General features: G+C 44.3%; 1 protein-coding gene across 4 annotated transcripts in view; it reads right to left on the minus strand.

The window, feature by feature from the left end:
- The window catches only part of LOC135896175 (hyaluronan mediated motility receptor-like), an 83,894-nt gene extending 67,154 nt beyond the window's left edge, over positions 1 to 16,740 (minus strand). Inside the window, exons 1-5 of one of the 4 annotated variants that reach the window (XM_065424546.1) lie at positions 16,550 to 16,740; positions 16,181 to 16,276; positions 10,460 to 10,515; positions 8,933 to 9,105; positions 1,184 to 1,401 (exon numbers count right to left, since the gene is read on the minus strand). In XM_065424546.1, coding sequence (XP_065280618.1) covers positions 1,184 to 1,401; positions 8,933 to 9,105; positions 10,460 to 10,480 — 412 coding nt within the window. In that variant the 5' untranslated portion in view covers positions 10,481 to 10,515; positions 16,181 to 16,276; positions 16,550 to 16,740. Of the gene's footprint in view, positions 1 to 1,183; positions 1,402 to 8,932; positions 9,106 to 10,459; positions 10,516 to 15,615; positions 15,724 to 16,180; positions 16,277 to 16,362 lie in introns of those variants that run through there. The other 3 variants (XM_065424544.1, XM_065424545.1, XM_065424548.1) reach the window with 3 other exon arrangements.
- Between the last annotated feature and the right edge of the window lie 356 nt (positions 16,741 to 17,096).

A 17,096-nucleotide genomic window follows, 5' to 3' on the forward strand; every position in this document is an offset into this window, starting at 1 on the left:
CTAATTAAGTTAATGAAATGTTACCCAAATAAATTCATTACTAGCATGATTAATGCACAGTGGGTGCCATTTGCTGAAAGCCATTTGCTTAAAGCACCACCCCCTGTTAGATTAACATTTTCGTAACATTTAGTTGGGACAGCTAGTATACTAAATCATGTTTTATCTAATAAGTATTTTTCATGGTATAAATGTTTCGCGAACCTTCAGTAATTTGCAAGAATCTAGTCATGAAAATTGTATTTTTTACAGTGTGTATATTTAACGTTTCCTTTATTGCATCCTGAGCTTTTATCTATGTGTTAAATTAGCTATTTACATATTATATGGAGGGTGTATTAGAAAATGCTTTAGAAATTTCTTTAAAATGGGGAAGATGTGAAAGAATTCCTTAAGGGTTGTTTTCATCATAGAGGCAAGCTCTTTAATTTAGGTTGAGGTAGTAGTAACCAGCCAAGCCAGACGCTTGATCCTAACACAAGATTTCAAGCTATCATACGGGGGAATTCATAACTGGTTCTAGTCATGCTGCAACAAGGTGACACTGCCATGTTTTGCAGTGTAATTTATTCAGGCTAATTTCGCCAAAACAAACTGAACTGCCCAAGAGCACAACTGTCAAGCTCTTAGCAGGCACCCATGTGGGACACTATTTACGCTTCACCATCAGACTACCATGACGCGAGATGCAGATCACAGCTGCACTGTCTTGCAGTTCAGTTTTGGTTTGTTTTCCGGGTGAAGTAAGCAAGCATTCATTCATTACACTACAGAAACTGGCAGCGTCAACACCTTGCATGCCTGGAAATGATTATGAACTCCTCGAATGACAGAGTTGCATTAAAATCAGTCGTCTGGCTCTTTTGGGCAAAACGAATGTAATTTGCATAATTACTTGTCTATTTACCCACTTGAGTCATTTTGTATGTACACCACTGTGATAAATGCAATCTCGCAGAAATTGTTTATCGCATCTTTCCCATTTTTAAGCATTTTCAAGCGTGATCTTCTGATACACCCTGTATAATGTATATATTTGTTGCTTCATTATTAAGTGGGCTAATATATTACTTTTTCGCTTTGCATTCCCAACTTATGTGCACGCATGTTATGCGTCTTTTTTTTTTTTGCCCCTCCTGCATGGCCCTCCAAGCAAATAGCAAAAAATCAATGAACTACAAACCTGTGCTGCTGGCCTTGGCATCATCAGCATTCATCTCGTCAATCATGTCACTGAGCTCCTCCTTCAGTTCTTGAGTTCCTTTTGATAGCCGAACTTCACAAAAGGCCTCTTCTGCCATGTCAGTTTCACGTAGTTCTTTCAAGAGAGCTTGAGTTTCTTCTATATCTTGTCGACTTGTCATTGAAGCCTCGCAGCTTTTTGGTTTCCTCGCACCTAACCTACACCAAAAATTTGTTTAAAAAAGCACGAGTTCAGACTTTAGAGACAGCAGCATTGCAATACTAAATATGCATCTGCAAAACACAATGAGATGATTGAAAGTGACTTGAGCTTAAGGGAAGAACGTAAGGAAAGAAAGTGGCCAGTATTTAAGCAGATATACTGCTTATAGATTACCTGCTGGCCTTCCGGCCAAATGTAAACTACTCTGTTCACTTTGTCTTGCTGAGTGGCTACCTTGTAAGTAGGTTACCACTAGCAAATGCCATATTAAAGTGTTATCATTGTATTGGCGCCGAGCTTGACCACTGGAAAAGCTAGTGCCACTGTCAGCATGACGTGACATGAGGGATCACGTGGACACAGCGGCTGCGTCAGCTGCTTCGGAAGCGCCAAAGCGAGCTGAAAACGAAAGTTTAAAGTCCCACATGCGGCGCCGTTTTGATTAAGGGGTGAGACTTTACTGCCTTGGGTGTCAACTTGACAACATTTGAAACTACTATAATAGGCAGTGGCTGCCTTTGGAGGCGTGCAGCATGGTAGGCCACTGATCGGTACCGCAGTGCCGGACGTACGTAACGGAGCGTAACACGTAGCCACAGGGCAAGGAGCTGCGTGAAGCTTGGCTGGCGAAACTTAGAACCAGCAGACAGCCATCAGCTACAACTCGGGTATGCAGCAAGCAGACGCGAGGAAGATTTCTGCTACAGCGCCGGGACTGGGCGATGTTCGGTGAGTATAGCAGAAAATGCGCACTGAGACGCTCACTCGCACCCGCTGCCCGGCTAACGTCAAGACGGTTTGTTCTATAAACTTGTTGATGCTAGATACTGGCAAATTCACTGGAACAGAGAGGGAGCGGTAATACGCACATTAAAGAAAGGTATAGCATATGGTCGTGTTTGTGTTATGAATTAATGCACTGGATTACGAAAAAGAAGCAGAGGGAAACCGCTCGCTGAGAAGACCAATAAACATAAAGGGTGACGCAACTTGAGAAATAATATTGAAATGTGCAAGAATGTAGAAGACAAAAAGATTGAGTCGTCGCGACGGCCCATCACAGTCGCCGTAGGCCTCGAAGTCTCTATAATGAAATCATTTTTGAACAGTTCTGATAGCGTCCATGCAACAATGGTTGCTAGTGTACTGTCAAATGCTCATATGCTGCAGCCTAAAGCTCACGGTATGGTGTGAAAACGCGCTCACAGCGAAAGCAAAATGTTGTGCGCGAACATGCGTGCAGACGCGCAGTCAGTCGCTGCGAACCCGTGTGATCGCCACGTTGAAACTTCATTCTATTATCCTCCATTTAGTTATACAGACAGCCCACTATAACAACATATTTCACAGTTTACTCTCAGCGTTTGCCTATCTTTCACGCAAGAAGCCGGTTCGGGAGACTCCATCACTGCGACCGCGCGCAGTGGCGTTCACATGCTGTACGTATTCGGTAAAGAGAGCGTCTGTAAACGATTCTGTGCTTTCAGTTTGCCCAAGATTACTATATCGACGTACTGGCTGTGGCTTAGCTAAGGTTAAGCCCAGGATGCGAAGCATACTAGCCTTTATTTTAACGCGACAGCGTTAAGGAGCTCGTGTCGCAAAAAAGCCGGTGTCGTCGGCGTCGGCTCAGGCGTGCGGCGCTTGCTCAGGCGCACATTTCGTTGTCGCGCCGAACGCTGCGTTGCTCGACGCTCACCGCGTCCGATGCGGGGCGCGTAGTCGCTGCGCCGTAGCAAAGCCACCTAGAAACAGTCTCTGTAGCACACCGCAACCTTCGCTTCTCATTCCAACGAGCAGCTCTGTCTCCAGGAGGCATCTCACCTCGTGAGTGTCTAACAGAAGCAAGCGCAGCTGCTTATATACCGCCGCGAGCGACGGCGCGAGTTGGAGCCCCGTTTCTCCTCTGTCGTGACGTCACGGTGTCACGTGGTATTGAAGGAGACACCGCCGCGCCTGAGGAGCTGGGTTGAGCTCTAGTAATATGCTTCGCATAAAACTTCCCTCATTTTGAGAGTACCCGCATAAATATCCAGGAGGGCTGCCGCGTGTTGTTATTATTCAGCGCCGTAAGCGAAACCTATGAGGAGCGCGCCGCGTGATCCCTCATCTACGCAAGTGAGGCGCTTTCAACAGATGGAGACTCCGCAACTCCTCGCTGCCAATAGGACATTCACCAGCTTTCCTGGCAGCCATTGACACAAAATTCAAAGTGAGAGGGAGTTGACCCAAGCCAAAAGGAGCAATGACATGGGACAAGTGTCAGAGGGCACTGAGACGAGCACACAGCAGGGTGGGAGCAAGAGCCAGCCGATCAACCAAAGACTAATGTTTTACAAAGTACCAATATGGATTCTTTGCACCTCATACTTAAGCCTGCAAAACCCAAACACCATTCGACATAAAGGAAATTAAAAAACCCGTTCACATTTATTTCTAGTGGTGCCGAGTACATTCATACAAACCTCCCAAAATTAAAAGTTGAGTAGACGTGATTAGTCATCACTTTGCTGCACTATCCACTGAGAACTCCCTCCAGTTAATAAAAAATGCTACTATGTGCTTTGCATTGCTTACAGAGCTTAAATCATAACTTAAAGGTATAAAATTGAGCATACCAAAAACAATACATTGCGCTTTGTGGGGTTAAGGAGGCAATACTAAAGCTTCTTAAACTTCGTAAAGTAGCGCCACACTTTGAATAATGCCGCCTCCTCCTCGTGCGCTCTGGCGAAGGCCGACGCAGCATCGCTATTGGTCTAATAGCATCACGTGGGCCTTCGCGCCATGCTTCAGTGCCATGTTCGCTCAAGAAGGGTCTACAGAGTGGCAAGGAGCGAATGTTGGCGCTATTGCTACGCTCGAGCGGTGTAGGCAGCGCCACGGTCGAGGAGGGAGCGTGAAAGAGGAGAAACGAGGAGTGAAGGCGGAGGAGGGGAGAGCCGCTACTTTACGAAGTTTAAGGGGCTTTAGGCAATGCTACTTGCTTGAACAGTGCAGTGTATGTGGCATGTCACATTTAGCACCCATGCTCATAAGCTCTAGCATGCATTCATGGAAATACAGCACAGTTACTTATTTGCCTATTGCTAATTCAAGGATATACATGCCAAGAATAGTCATTTCCAGAAATTGTGTCTAAAGCCCACATGTACCGTACGCACAACAAGATGTACACATTCATTCTCATGTTTTATCATGAATGTATAATTATTAGGGCTGTTCAAATAGTTTTTGAATACAAATTGAATTATCCTTCCTATTTGATTTGTACTCAAGATATAACTAGTTGAAATTGTCACTATTCGTTTCTGCCTAAATAGAAAGGATAACATTTGCTGGCGTTCGAGATGGAGAATGATGTAAGAGGGAACTGTTCTGAATGATTCAGTTGTAGGAGAGCCACGGTTGTTTTGTAGAGACGCCAGTCCCCGAGTAATCACCAAGGGCAGATAAGGACTTTTAAGGACTTTTAAGCAACTTATACATTGTGTCCCAGCTGCCACACCCCATTGCTTAAAAAAATTCAGTGCCACTCCACTCTGAATGAACATGGATGACCAGCAAGGCTGTATAGTGATGAGTATATTGAATTCATATATGGTGATCACTATATTGATTGAATAAAGACACATACACGTGACTTCGTGATTCTACTGTCTTATTTTGTTACCATACTGATCATCGCTTCATCACTATGGTAGACAGCCACAGGCTGAACAACGATGCTGGAAGGATTTTTAGACAATGTCAAGTCTATACATGACCAATGACGCGTAGTTCGTACACTGACACGTGTATAGCATTGAATGCCAAACCTATCCTCCTCGCTGTATTCGGGGCCCTGCAGGCATCACGCATACACTTGGCATTGGCAGCCCGCTCGTCATCTGTGGTCTCCTTCCACCACCACTGGGCCCATTCCCATTTCTGTTTGCAAAGGTGATCTTCACAGGCACACTGCCGTTCTTCGTCGGACGGAAGGAAGCTTACACGATGGTCCAGGCTCATCGCCCGACGCATGCTCAGCGTGAGCGACAAGCGCGTGTCCTAGCCCTAATACAGTTTTGCTGTAAAAAGGAGGATCATTCTACATGGACAAGATGAAGTGCAATTGTTCAGAGTCCACTTGAGAAACTGCCAGTAACTTTGAAAAGAAAAACTGACATACACCTGTATGTAGCATGAAGCTACAAAGGAAACCTATGTGGGTTTTTCAGAAACAAAGCTTGGTAGTTGAAGAAAAATTCATCCTGGAGCCGTATTACGCAACGATACGGTTTCCAAGAATTCAGTTTGGCAGTGGTGTCACATTTGGGTGGTCTGCTGACTTAATGAGAACAAGAGGAAGGACAGGCCAATTAGCGTGCAAGTTTCTGGAAGCGAATGTCACAAACCAAGAAAAAATATAGCAAATTCGGAACGCTCTTCGGTAAATAAAAATAATTTGATGTTATTGGTGAGGTTTATGTTTTTCATTGCGAAATATGTGTGACATACTGGCGGTAAGTGATTTAGCATATTTTGTTTTCTGCGGATGACCGATTTATGCCGCTAGATGGGACACCGTATGCTAGCTTGCTGCATTCGAGGAACCGTTGCTACACTGCCACCTTTTCATTTGTCATTTTCGGAAATTTCACCCACCACTTTTCTTTGCCAACAGTTATGGCTTCAGCAACAGAAAAAATTATGCGGATGACTGATGGCTGGAACAGTGCGATAGTTTCCTCGCTGGCCATGCACTATTGGAAACTCAGTCGCAAAAAATTGCAATGTGCACAGCACTTGAGCCACAGCATCCATGCTGCGTCTGGCAGGGAGATACGATATCTCCAATGGTATTCACAGCGTGTTTACAGGAGGTATTCAGAGACCTGGATTGGGAAGAATTGGGGATAAAAGTTAATGGAGAATACCTTAGTAACTTGCGATTCGCTGATGATATTGCCTTGCTTAGTAACTCAGGGGACCAAATGCAATGCATGCTCACTGACCTGGAGAGGCAAAGCAGAAGAGTGGGTCTAAAAATTAATCTGCAGAAAACTAAAGTAATGCTTAACAGTCTCGGTAGAGAACAGCAATTTACAATAGGCAGCGAGGCACTGGAAGTCGTAAGGGAATACATCTACTTAGGGCAGGTAGTGACAGCGGATCCGGATCATGAGACGGAAATAATCAGAAGAATAAGAATGGGCTGGGGTGCATTTGGCAGGCATTCTCAGATCATGAACAGCAGGTCGCCATTATCCCTCAAGAGAAAAGTATATAATAGCTGTGTCTTACCAGTACTCACGTACAGGGCAGAAACCTGGAGGCTTACGAAAAGGGTTCTACTCAAATTGAGGACGACGCAACGAGCTATGGAAAGAAGAATGATAGGTGTAACGTTAAGGGATAAGAAAAGAGCAGATTGGGTGAGGGAACAAACGCGAGTTAATGACATCTTAGTTGAAATCAAGAAAAAGAAATGGGCATGGGCAGGACATGTAATGAGGAGGGAAGACAACCGATGGTCATTAAGGGTTACGGACTGGATCCCAAGGGAAGGGAAGCGTAGCAGGGGGCGGCAGAAAGTTAGGTGGGCGGATGAGATTAAGAAGTTTGCAGGCACGGCATGGCCACAATTAGTACATGACCGGGGTTGTTGGAAAAGTATGGGAGAGGCCTTTGCCCTGCAGTGGGCGTAACCAGGCTGATGATGATGATGATGATGATGATCCATGCTGCTAGTGCGTTGCAGTCTCGAAACAACCTCATGATCCTAACACAGGCGGTGCATTGACCGTCTAAAATCGAACATCGATCTTGCCCATGCACATGGCACGCACAGGCTCTGCACGCGGTACATGGTGCCTTCGGATCACATCGAAGCACCTCGCGCCACTTCGCTATGTAGCAGACAATGTATTTGGTTTTTGCATGACTGACATGTGCATGACGTCAATATAATATGTGCGAGCACCCCAAGGTGATGGCGTAACCCAGGCGGCGACTAATTACTGCTCGCGAAGTGAATTCTTCGAAAACCTAAGCGTTACAGAATATGGCTCCTGGTCCAGGATTCGAAGCCAGGACGAACACCTTTCCGGGATGGTCGCTCTACCATGCGAGCTAACCAGGAGGCTAGCAGATCGCAGTGCAAGGGCAAATTAATCAACAACACGAAGCACAAGGACACTGAATGTGGCAAATCAGTTCAAATTTTTCCTTTCATTAAACCTTCCTCCACCTTGCAGAATTCCGCAGAACTTGTTAGCCATATTCAGCAATCTTGAGTACCTGTCACCTAATTAGTTATTTGAAATTCATTAGCTTACCTTTTATTTGCCGTTATAATGGTAAGGAAGTGAATAAGTAGCTGTAGAAACTCATACTATATATTAAAATCATGTTTCCGGCGATATACCCATTGCATGTTCATCTTTTGGGTGAAGAGAGAAAACCTGCAAAATGTGAAGTACAGTACAATGCGACTAAGAGCCCACGAAGCACGAGATAGAGTGCCAAATGATCTCATGAGAAAGCAAGCAATTTATCTCAGGCTTGCCACTCAAGGCAGTGTGTTTGCTTAATCTTGGTATGCAATAATCACAGGGAGCTTTTGGTACATTGTGAAAAGAATATGCATGCTGTTATTGTTGCTGCCTGGCCCAGATACAGATGAACACCTTGCTCTCTCACTGAGGCTGTTTGATGGCACTGCTATCCTGTGCACACAGGTATGCAGTCACATTCTATTTTTCTTGAAGCACCAGGTGTGCCTCGCTGGAAACAGTTGATTTTGAAGTTTCTTACGATTCCCTAGAACTGCCCGACAGATTGACAAAAATAACAATTAAATGTTAGCTAATGATTTTTCATTAACTAATAGGAAGACGGGGACTAAATTACTAGCAGTTTCTCAACTAGACTCCAAACAATATGCACACGGTCATATTCACGTAGAATGCTAATTATATTTTCAAAGCCTCATGCATGATTACTTGGACACCCTGTATACAAATTTGTCTTGCTTTAGGCAAGGCAATTATTTGGCCAGTGTCACTTTTCTTTTTCAACAAACACAACACTCACGTGGATCTTGTATTGTGCTGTTTGTTTAATTAGTCATTATCGTGGCACACCAGACAACTGAAACCAGTTTCTTATTTCTGAGCTCCTCAGTTAAGCGGATGTCCAGTTGTGAATGGGAATGACATGCAATATCAGATAATCCAAATAACCTCTTTTTTACCAAGTGGGCTCCATGCAACTTTTTTTTTTCACTCTGTTTAGAAATTAGAAAATATTCAATATTCAATTCAATATTTAGAGTTTTTTTTTTTCGAATGTTTGTATTTAATTCAGAAATTTCACTCTTCGAACACCCTTAATAATTAGTGACTACTGCAAACCTTCACACAACACAGCAATTGTTTTTTGGGTGACACTGGTTGGACATTTAAAGCAGTCTTTCATAATTAACAGCAATACAGCATTACCTTACAACAGACAAGCAAACTAGAATGCCAAATTGGGACATACATTTTGCTTTGGGCTGACACCTTTCGTGAAAGGCCTCGGAGAAGTTGCTCCAGTTGGCTCACACGGGTGGCGAGCTTCCCCTTGCTCACTCGTAGCTGCCCTATCAGCATGTCCCTCTCCTCCAAATGTTCAGCCATTTCTGACAGTCTGCGTTTCAAGAGTTCCTTGGAAGCCTGTCAATTGAAGTAAGTGGTTTCTCAAATGTAACACTCCATATTGAAAAAAAAAAAAAAAAGGCTGGTTGCTATATGCACAACATCATAATGGAGCATTCATCCATATAGTACAGCACCTTCACCATGCTGGTAGTGGCTACTATTTCAGGGATGAAACGATGCAAATACCTTCCTTATGAATGAATCAACTACATTTGGCAGACTTATCCTAGACAGACTTATTTCACAACAAACAGGTTTACTGGAAGTACAAACCACACACCAATAAGCCACTGCTCCCGTATGACTCTGCTCATTCAAAACTGGTCAAGAGGGGCACTGCAAAATCATGCCTTTCTAATGCATTGCACAAGTCTTGTCCTGAACTAATGGCTGCTAGCTTAAATGAACAACCCCTTTGGCTGACTGCTTCTGGGCACCCCACTCATGTACTAGTCAGCGTCCCCAAAGGCATCCTAAAACGGAAGTCATCAAAACTGCCTGATGCGTTAAGGCTTCTGGTGGGAAGCAGAAGCTTGTGACGATTCTGTACATTTACGGCTTGTCACATCAACTAAAAAGATTGGGCAAAAGGTGAACATTCCTGGTTCCTGGTTTTTTCTGCTCTTGACAAGCTTCACAAAATATGCAAGATGACCAATCCAAGTGCCTCGCACAAGATTGCGGGCAATAAGAAGCACAAGAATGAGTTCATCAAATGTGCAGAATTGATTAGGTATACTATACAGATTTCTTGTCATAAGACTTATCTAGGCCAAAGTAGGAGGTGCATAAATGATCACCTCCGTAAACACCGTATAAATGAGAGGGACAAGAGCAGAAGTGGGCTGTAGGAAGTGTGAATCTAGTGACTGCGGTAGTGCCGCTTTTAGTTCCGAATAAAACGCAAACTGAATTGAGCTGCATGCCAATCTATCAAGACTACATCATTCCAAGAAGCAACTTCCAATTGATGTGTGAAATTCTCGAAGCAGAGATAATTGATAGTTTAGGGGATAACTGTGTTCAAGGCGATTGACTTACTTTTGAAAGAATTACAATACTTGCGTTGTCCCCAATTGTTTTGCTAGCTGCACTTGCATGATGTCCAGCCACAAAATGCCTTTATATTACATGCTTCAAGGGGCTCAATAAATTGTTGCAAGTTAGCGCTCATGTGTCTCAGTCTTTTTTCACCATCCTTGTCTGGTTGTGCACTTGAAGTTTTTGCCATGCAAGCAGTGCATTTGAATAATTCAAACAGTGAGCAGTCCTAAATGTGTGAAGTTAAAGCTGTAGGCCAGGGTCACAAGAAAATGTAGATAACATGCTGCTTCAATATTCTCTAGAAATATTCATAAAGTATACTCACGTGCAACGGAATTGGGGGCATACGAAAGGAACCACCAGGTGTTGAAAAACTACCCGCTGAGAGCAAGAAAAAATTTGAGCACCTCCAGTCAGTCCTCTTTGTTCTCGAATAAACTTCATAGTTACATGTTTACCATCTGTACACATCATTCATAGCACGGGGAGTCAAATAAAAAGTAAGCATGTGAATTTAACAGACAGCAAATGACAAACTATGTCAAGGACTCGCAGGCTCATGTACAGTGCTCACGGAATGAAACGCGTCAATTTAGGGCTAAGTAATTCGCATACTTTCGTTTCCACCGGCTGCAGTTCATGCCACATAGATGCAATTCTGGCATGTACACCTGCATCGGAGTCCTCGTCACCTTTGGTGACTAAATTCCTTGCGACATGACATGGTGCACTCGTGTACTTTGCCCATATACTGGGTTCCACTGAGCGCTCCATGTCGAGTTTCATTCCGTGAGCACTGTACAGCAGAAAATCACTGATACGTTCCCACTAGGTTTTCTCAGCTCTGACACTCTGCACGGGTCATGCATAGTCAAACCGCCTTGTAATGAAGTCACATAGGCCATGAAAATACCTTTGTTATATCCAATATCCGTCATAAGCATACAAGCAGATATTGACGGCATTTTGAGGCTTAGGTAATTTGATTCTCTGCTACAAAAGTCAAGTGGAAAAAGAGTATTACAAGAGCATCATGTCCATTGCACTTGCAATGTTGCAATTGCTCGACACAGGACGTCGTAACACTGCATTTCTGGCGGTTATTACATTGCGCACTTTTGTGTGGCGTCCTGAGTGAAGGAAGCAACCATCATTTGCTTAATAAAGAAAATATGAGTTTAGCCCTTACAATAATTGAAACTTTTTCGCATCACTCTCGTGCGCGTAATCATGCAAAGACAACTGTTGCCGTGACAAAAAACAACAACAACAAAAGAACGCTCGTGAAGTCAGAAGGCCATTTTGTTACTGTACTGCCTGTTACTCATAGTGGCATATTTTGTATTTGACAGAGAATTCAAAAATGAAGAGAAGGCAATTATGCATGCATAAAAAAATGAAATATAGTCGCATTAAGTATAGCTACTTTAACCTCATCATACAGGACTGAAGGCATTTTTATTACCAGTGCAAGAACAGAAGAAAGTTCAGCAGTGCCAGCAGAGTAGGCAGAAGACGAAGTTGAATATGCACAAAAAGCACCAAGGAAGAACCTGAACAGAAACTGTGCTTTGCACTTTCACATATAGCAGGAACTTTCTGCGAGTTTTGTGCAAAAATGTGGCATTGGAGGGCAATACTATAATTGGTTTACTGCAGACAGTGCATTTCATCATCAAACAATCGGCCAAAATCACTCGTAGCAAAGCGCCGCCGTGTACATTTCAATGCGCACCGCTGAATGCCTATCCACACTAATGCGGCAACAGTGCTGCCACCTATAGCTTGAACTCGCGGTCAATAGCAGTAGCATACTCCATTGAAGTAAAGCATGACCAAACTAATTTCATATTTACTTAATTATATCTGCGTTTGTTATAGCAAGGTTTAACTGTATTAGCATCCAATTTGTTATGTTTCTATTTCCGGTTATGTTCAAAGGCTGCAACACTGCACCTGTAACACCGCAGTGTCAGTGGTTCCTGTGTTGACTGCTGCATTTCACCACAAGGGTTGCCAACTATCCCGAATTTAGCAGGACAGTCTGCTTTCAAGTACGCGTCTGGTGTCCCAACTTGACCTAGCTGGGAAGGCCAAATGTACAAAGTTCTGCTTTCCTACTGTATGACGATAAACATACCAGATGTCTTTTTATAAAGCCTGACAGCTATCATTGTGTCTTGTTGCATTATCATATACATAAAAGTGGTTTTATTTTTATTGTGTTTATTTCTGTTGTAGGCGCTAACCTTCACAGCTCCTCTTTCGGTATTGGCAGCTGTGTTAGCTAGGCAACTATACTGCAACTTTTTTGTTGCGAATTTCATCATGGTAGAACTAAAAGAATTTGTTCAACCTTGTATGTGCATACTGGAACACTGACAGTGTCGGTCATGGCACAAAAAAAAAAGCTCTCGGCAACTGTCACATGGTACACAGCATGGACATTTGAGCAATTTTATTTTAGGCATAAAGCCGTCTAGATAGTAAAATGGCTGACCTACAAGTAGACTGCATTACATGCGCACACAGGTAATAAGCAGCTAATAACATGCAATGCAGCTATTGTTGTAGGTTGCGTAACCATAAGAAGCTCATAACTACTAACATGCAATAGGATAAGTTTCAGTTTGCCAAGTGCCATGACACAGCCACCATGTTGAATGCATAAAACACGTGCCATCGGTTGATGTACACCTCTCCCATTAAGGCCATGCACCACCGGTACAAAGTGCATGAGAGACGTGCCAGAACTTTATCCTAAACTACACAAAACCCACGAATGTGGTGCATAGTTTCCTAATGGCAGACCATGAACATGCACGAGTATGCACTGGATTGGATAAGCTCAGTGATCGTTTAGCTCATCTAGCTTTTTGAGTGGCAGGAGATGTGACGCAACTAATTGAAGGGTGATAATGACGGCCACCTGGTGCTGAGAACAACTCTCTGCAGCGGCCTCTGGGATTGCATGGCACAGCTCATTTTGGAACAACTTTGAAGTAGTTTCTCTTCTTTGTAGCATGGATGTAGCAGCTTTATGGAATGCAGCAGATTGGAGGAACTGTAGCAGCATTCTTACCACTGCGATGCCAGTGCTCCAATAGCTCTCCAACTTCTGAATGGGAAGTTAAAGAGCTAGTGAATAAGTTAAGGTACTCGAGCAACATTCTGCCAAACAAAAATATGTTGGCTTCCCATGGCTAAAGCAACCGCAGCAGGACTGTCCTTGTTGGTGCAACAGCCCGTGCTCTGCCAGTCTGAAGGAATACATGCACGAATCTGGTGCCACTGACCGATATGGATCGGGCTCTACACCGTGTGTCTGACGTGCAGCCTTGATGCACTGACAGAGAAAATGCATTTCCCATGCTCCCTGACTGGCTCTGCACTTAAGTGGAGACGTTGCGGCAACGTCAAGTGGTGACCAGCACAGTTTGTGTGCTAGAAATTTCTGGCTATCCTGCGGATACTAGCTAAACGATTCCACTTGGCACAGCGGAAGTGTCTCCACCCTTGTCATTTTCACTTCTCTTGTGGAGTAAGCATCTCTAAGCATACTTTAACTATGTGATCAGACACGATGCACAGCGAGCAGAGCTACAGAAGTGGGCACAGCTCCAGAGGCTGGGAATCACGGTGATGCTGCTAGCTCGTAGATAGCTCTATTGGTCTAGGCGGCTTTCCTCCCTGACCTCAATCTGAATTCAAATCAAGCAGAATGGCTTATACATCTCAAATGGCCACAAGCTCAGAGCGTCTGCATGTCATTTTCTGTCTTCTGATATAGTAGTACCTTGTTGCCCTGTATGTTCTCTAAATCTGTAATAAGTGGTCTTCTAGAGCACTGTTTATGCTGTCCTAATATTTTATTCACCTTTTTGTCTGTGACAACAAAACATTGTGAGTGAGGGGAGTTTCAGTACAATAAAGTTTTAGAATTAAGCTATTAAAGGACTCGGAGATAAGCACAATCGTGTAAACACGATTGAACAAAGCACACATTTATGCAACTCGATGTAAAAATGCTATGTTACACAGTACTTGCCGACAAAGCCTTGCAAGCAAAAGTTCTAAATTGCTGAATAATTTGTAAACCTCTTGCTTGTGAATCAGCTTTTTTAAGGCTATGCCATGGCAAATATCTCCAAGATTATTTGAAAGCATTCTGGTACAAGACATAGCTGATATGTTGAATGTGCGTGCATGGTCGTAAAGACAATGAGGCATTAAAAGCAATAATGTGAGCACGATGTGATGTACGGAGTTGCTTTTGACAATATGACTTGATTTTATGTTGTAGACAGATAAGCATGACTGTGGAATTCCAAATGAAGCAATAAGTGGAGCTTAATATTGGTGACACCGGAATGTCTTGAATGCATGGTTTTGGAGATTCCAGCGAGTAGATTAGGAGTGTGGTCAAGTGACTAAATGGTGTAGCATATGTAGGTTTAAAATGTCTCATACATACCTTATGAGCGTTCACGTACGTGCAAGACTGCCACATGTACGCAACATGCTGGGGGCGAGTCCCCATGTCGTTTAGCTACATTACAAGTGCTTAAAATGTAGTTTAAACGACAGGATTAGACCCAGACGTCTGACTAATTTGTCATAGGCAGCAGTGTGTGTTTAGAAAAAGTTGATTTAAACAATGGATGATACGAACACTGAGTCACAATTACGGCACAATTCCAACAGGACGATAACATACAAGAAACGAAGGATTGTATACATGGCACGTTCTCAAAGTAGTGTCCGAGTCCTCACTCATCAACATATAACACAGACCCACGGAAAAGCACAGGTAAACAAACTAATTGTCATATATCTAAAATGATGTTCAATATATACAGTGTACACAATGGTTATGTACAATGATGATATGACAGACACTTTACATAATTTTGAAGTGATGCTATGAGATGTGTATATACAAAAATGATCATGTATAAAGGCACATGTACACACAGAAGTTACAGGCACTTACATTCTATGCACATTCAATGAACACTTCTGATGTCCTGGCTACAAGAACCAGGCTGGTCGAAAATTAAGCTGTATGCGTCCATCAGCAACCGACAGGAAACGGCATGACCTTCTCTCGAAGGAACTCTTCTTCCTCGCAAGGAAGAACAACTCCTCTGACAGTAGCTCAATGTAGATCCGCCTCAGAAGTGGAAACAGAGCACGGCGACGGTGCCCCGCAGCAACTGCCTCGCACCGGCACGCCATAGACAAAAGGCCCCCGCAGCAATTAAAGGTCGCGCAAAGCGGCCACGTGAGCAGCTACCAGATGTGACAAAGCGGTTAACTCCAAGGCCACGGAAACCAGCATGCATGGCCCTCCAAAACATCCTGGCAACGACGCATTGCAGCAGCACATGTTTATAGGATTCCTGAACGGGGCAATTGGGACACAGCGAAGATCGGACTACACCCCACCACTTTAGCCTATCCCGAGTTGGAAGCACTTACCACCCTATACGCCACATGACATCGCCGAGGTGGCCAGGCAGAAATGACGTTATTGCCAGCCAACGGCCGTGGCCGTTGCTTGCCTGCTTGCTTGCTCCTCACTTGTGACGCTTACCCACTACGGGGGGATTGGCGAAGAAGCCGGCAGTTAAATGGAAGGGGAGTGCGAAAAACCTAAACTCATGCTCGGCGCACCTTTATTTGCAACACGGGAAGGGGTTGGGCTCGCACTTGACCAGGGCAGAGGGGCCGCAGGCGGGTGTCGCGAGAAAAAGTGCTCGCCTGAGAATACGTCCCGTAGTACACAAATTTCCCTCTTGCCTACGCCCCTGAGGTGAGACCACATTCACACGCGAGCTACTCAAAATTTGCTTTTCTGCAACACTTGCTGTTGTGTAGCAAATATAACTGATAACGCATTCAGCCAATACTGCTGTCATGATCCTGAAAATCAATACTCAGTCCGTCTGCGTTCACGCTTCTTGCAGCAATATACATGAACTTGAAAAAGCAGCATAGGTCGCAACAGGCGTTACCAGGAAGATGAGGAGGTGAAAAACGTTACCATGGTTGTCGCGAAATCGTGTAGCTGAGGAAAACTTGGGCGTAGGTGTGCGACCTTCTAGAGCTGGGTTGTAGGAACCTACTGGTGGCACATCATCTGCAAGAAACAAACAAGCTGTGTTGACAATACGCACTACGGAGTAGAAACAAACAAAACAACATGCATAAGAGTGCAAAGTGTACCGGTGCTGCCAGGGAAGCGGGGCGCTTTCGGAAAAGACATTGGGAAAAGGCAAGCTAGCAAGCACTAGCTTTACCAGACGGCCTAACTAGTGCTACTGCTAAGCACAGCGACTTTAGACAGCCTTCGCCGCCTGAAAGCAACAGGCTGCAGGCTCGCACATAGAATAAAGAACCAACTTTGGCTCACAGCTGACAGAATAGGGATCCACCCGACCCAGCCAGAGTACGCATTCTCGCACGTCAAAACGGGACAACGTCGCCGCAAACTAGCGGCATGCTAGCGGTTCAAATTTGAGCGGACCAATCAACAGAGTCAGTTGCTCAAATGTTATTGGTCAAAACCATGGACCAACTTTGGTCTCTAGTGTACCGTTCGGCGTTGGGAGTGAGGACTGTTTCCGAATGACGATGGCGCTGCGAGCAGTCCTAAAAGCTTGGTGGCGCAGCCCACCACCCCATTCCAAAGGGGACGCTCGTAACATACGTCCACCTATCCCATCCATCCGTGCTACGGCACGGCCAGGCGCGGCGCTCGGCTAAGATGGCTAGAATTTCTCGGCAAGGGTGGCTAGAATGGCTAGAACTATACTTTCGGCAAGGAATAAGCGCGCTAATCTCGGCAAGAGGTGGTCGCAAAAACCGTTGCTGTGTCGGCTGCGTAGTCGGTGCTCGCTGTTTCCATGTGGAATGAGAGCAGCGAAGCATTAAATTATCTCAGCATCTACAATGTAGAG

This window comes from Dermacentor albipictus, chromosome 1 (genome assembly GCF_038994185.2).
Source record: "Dermacentor albipictus isolate Rhodes 1998 colony chromosome 1, USDA_Dalb.pri_finalv2, whole genome shotgun sequence".
Lineage (NCBI taxonomy): Eukaryota > Metazoa > Arthropoda > Arachnida > Ixodida > Ixodidae > Dermacentor > Dermacentor albipictus.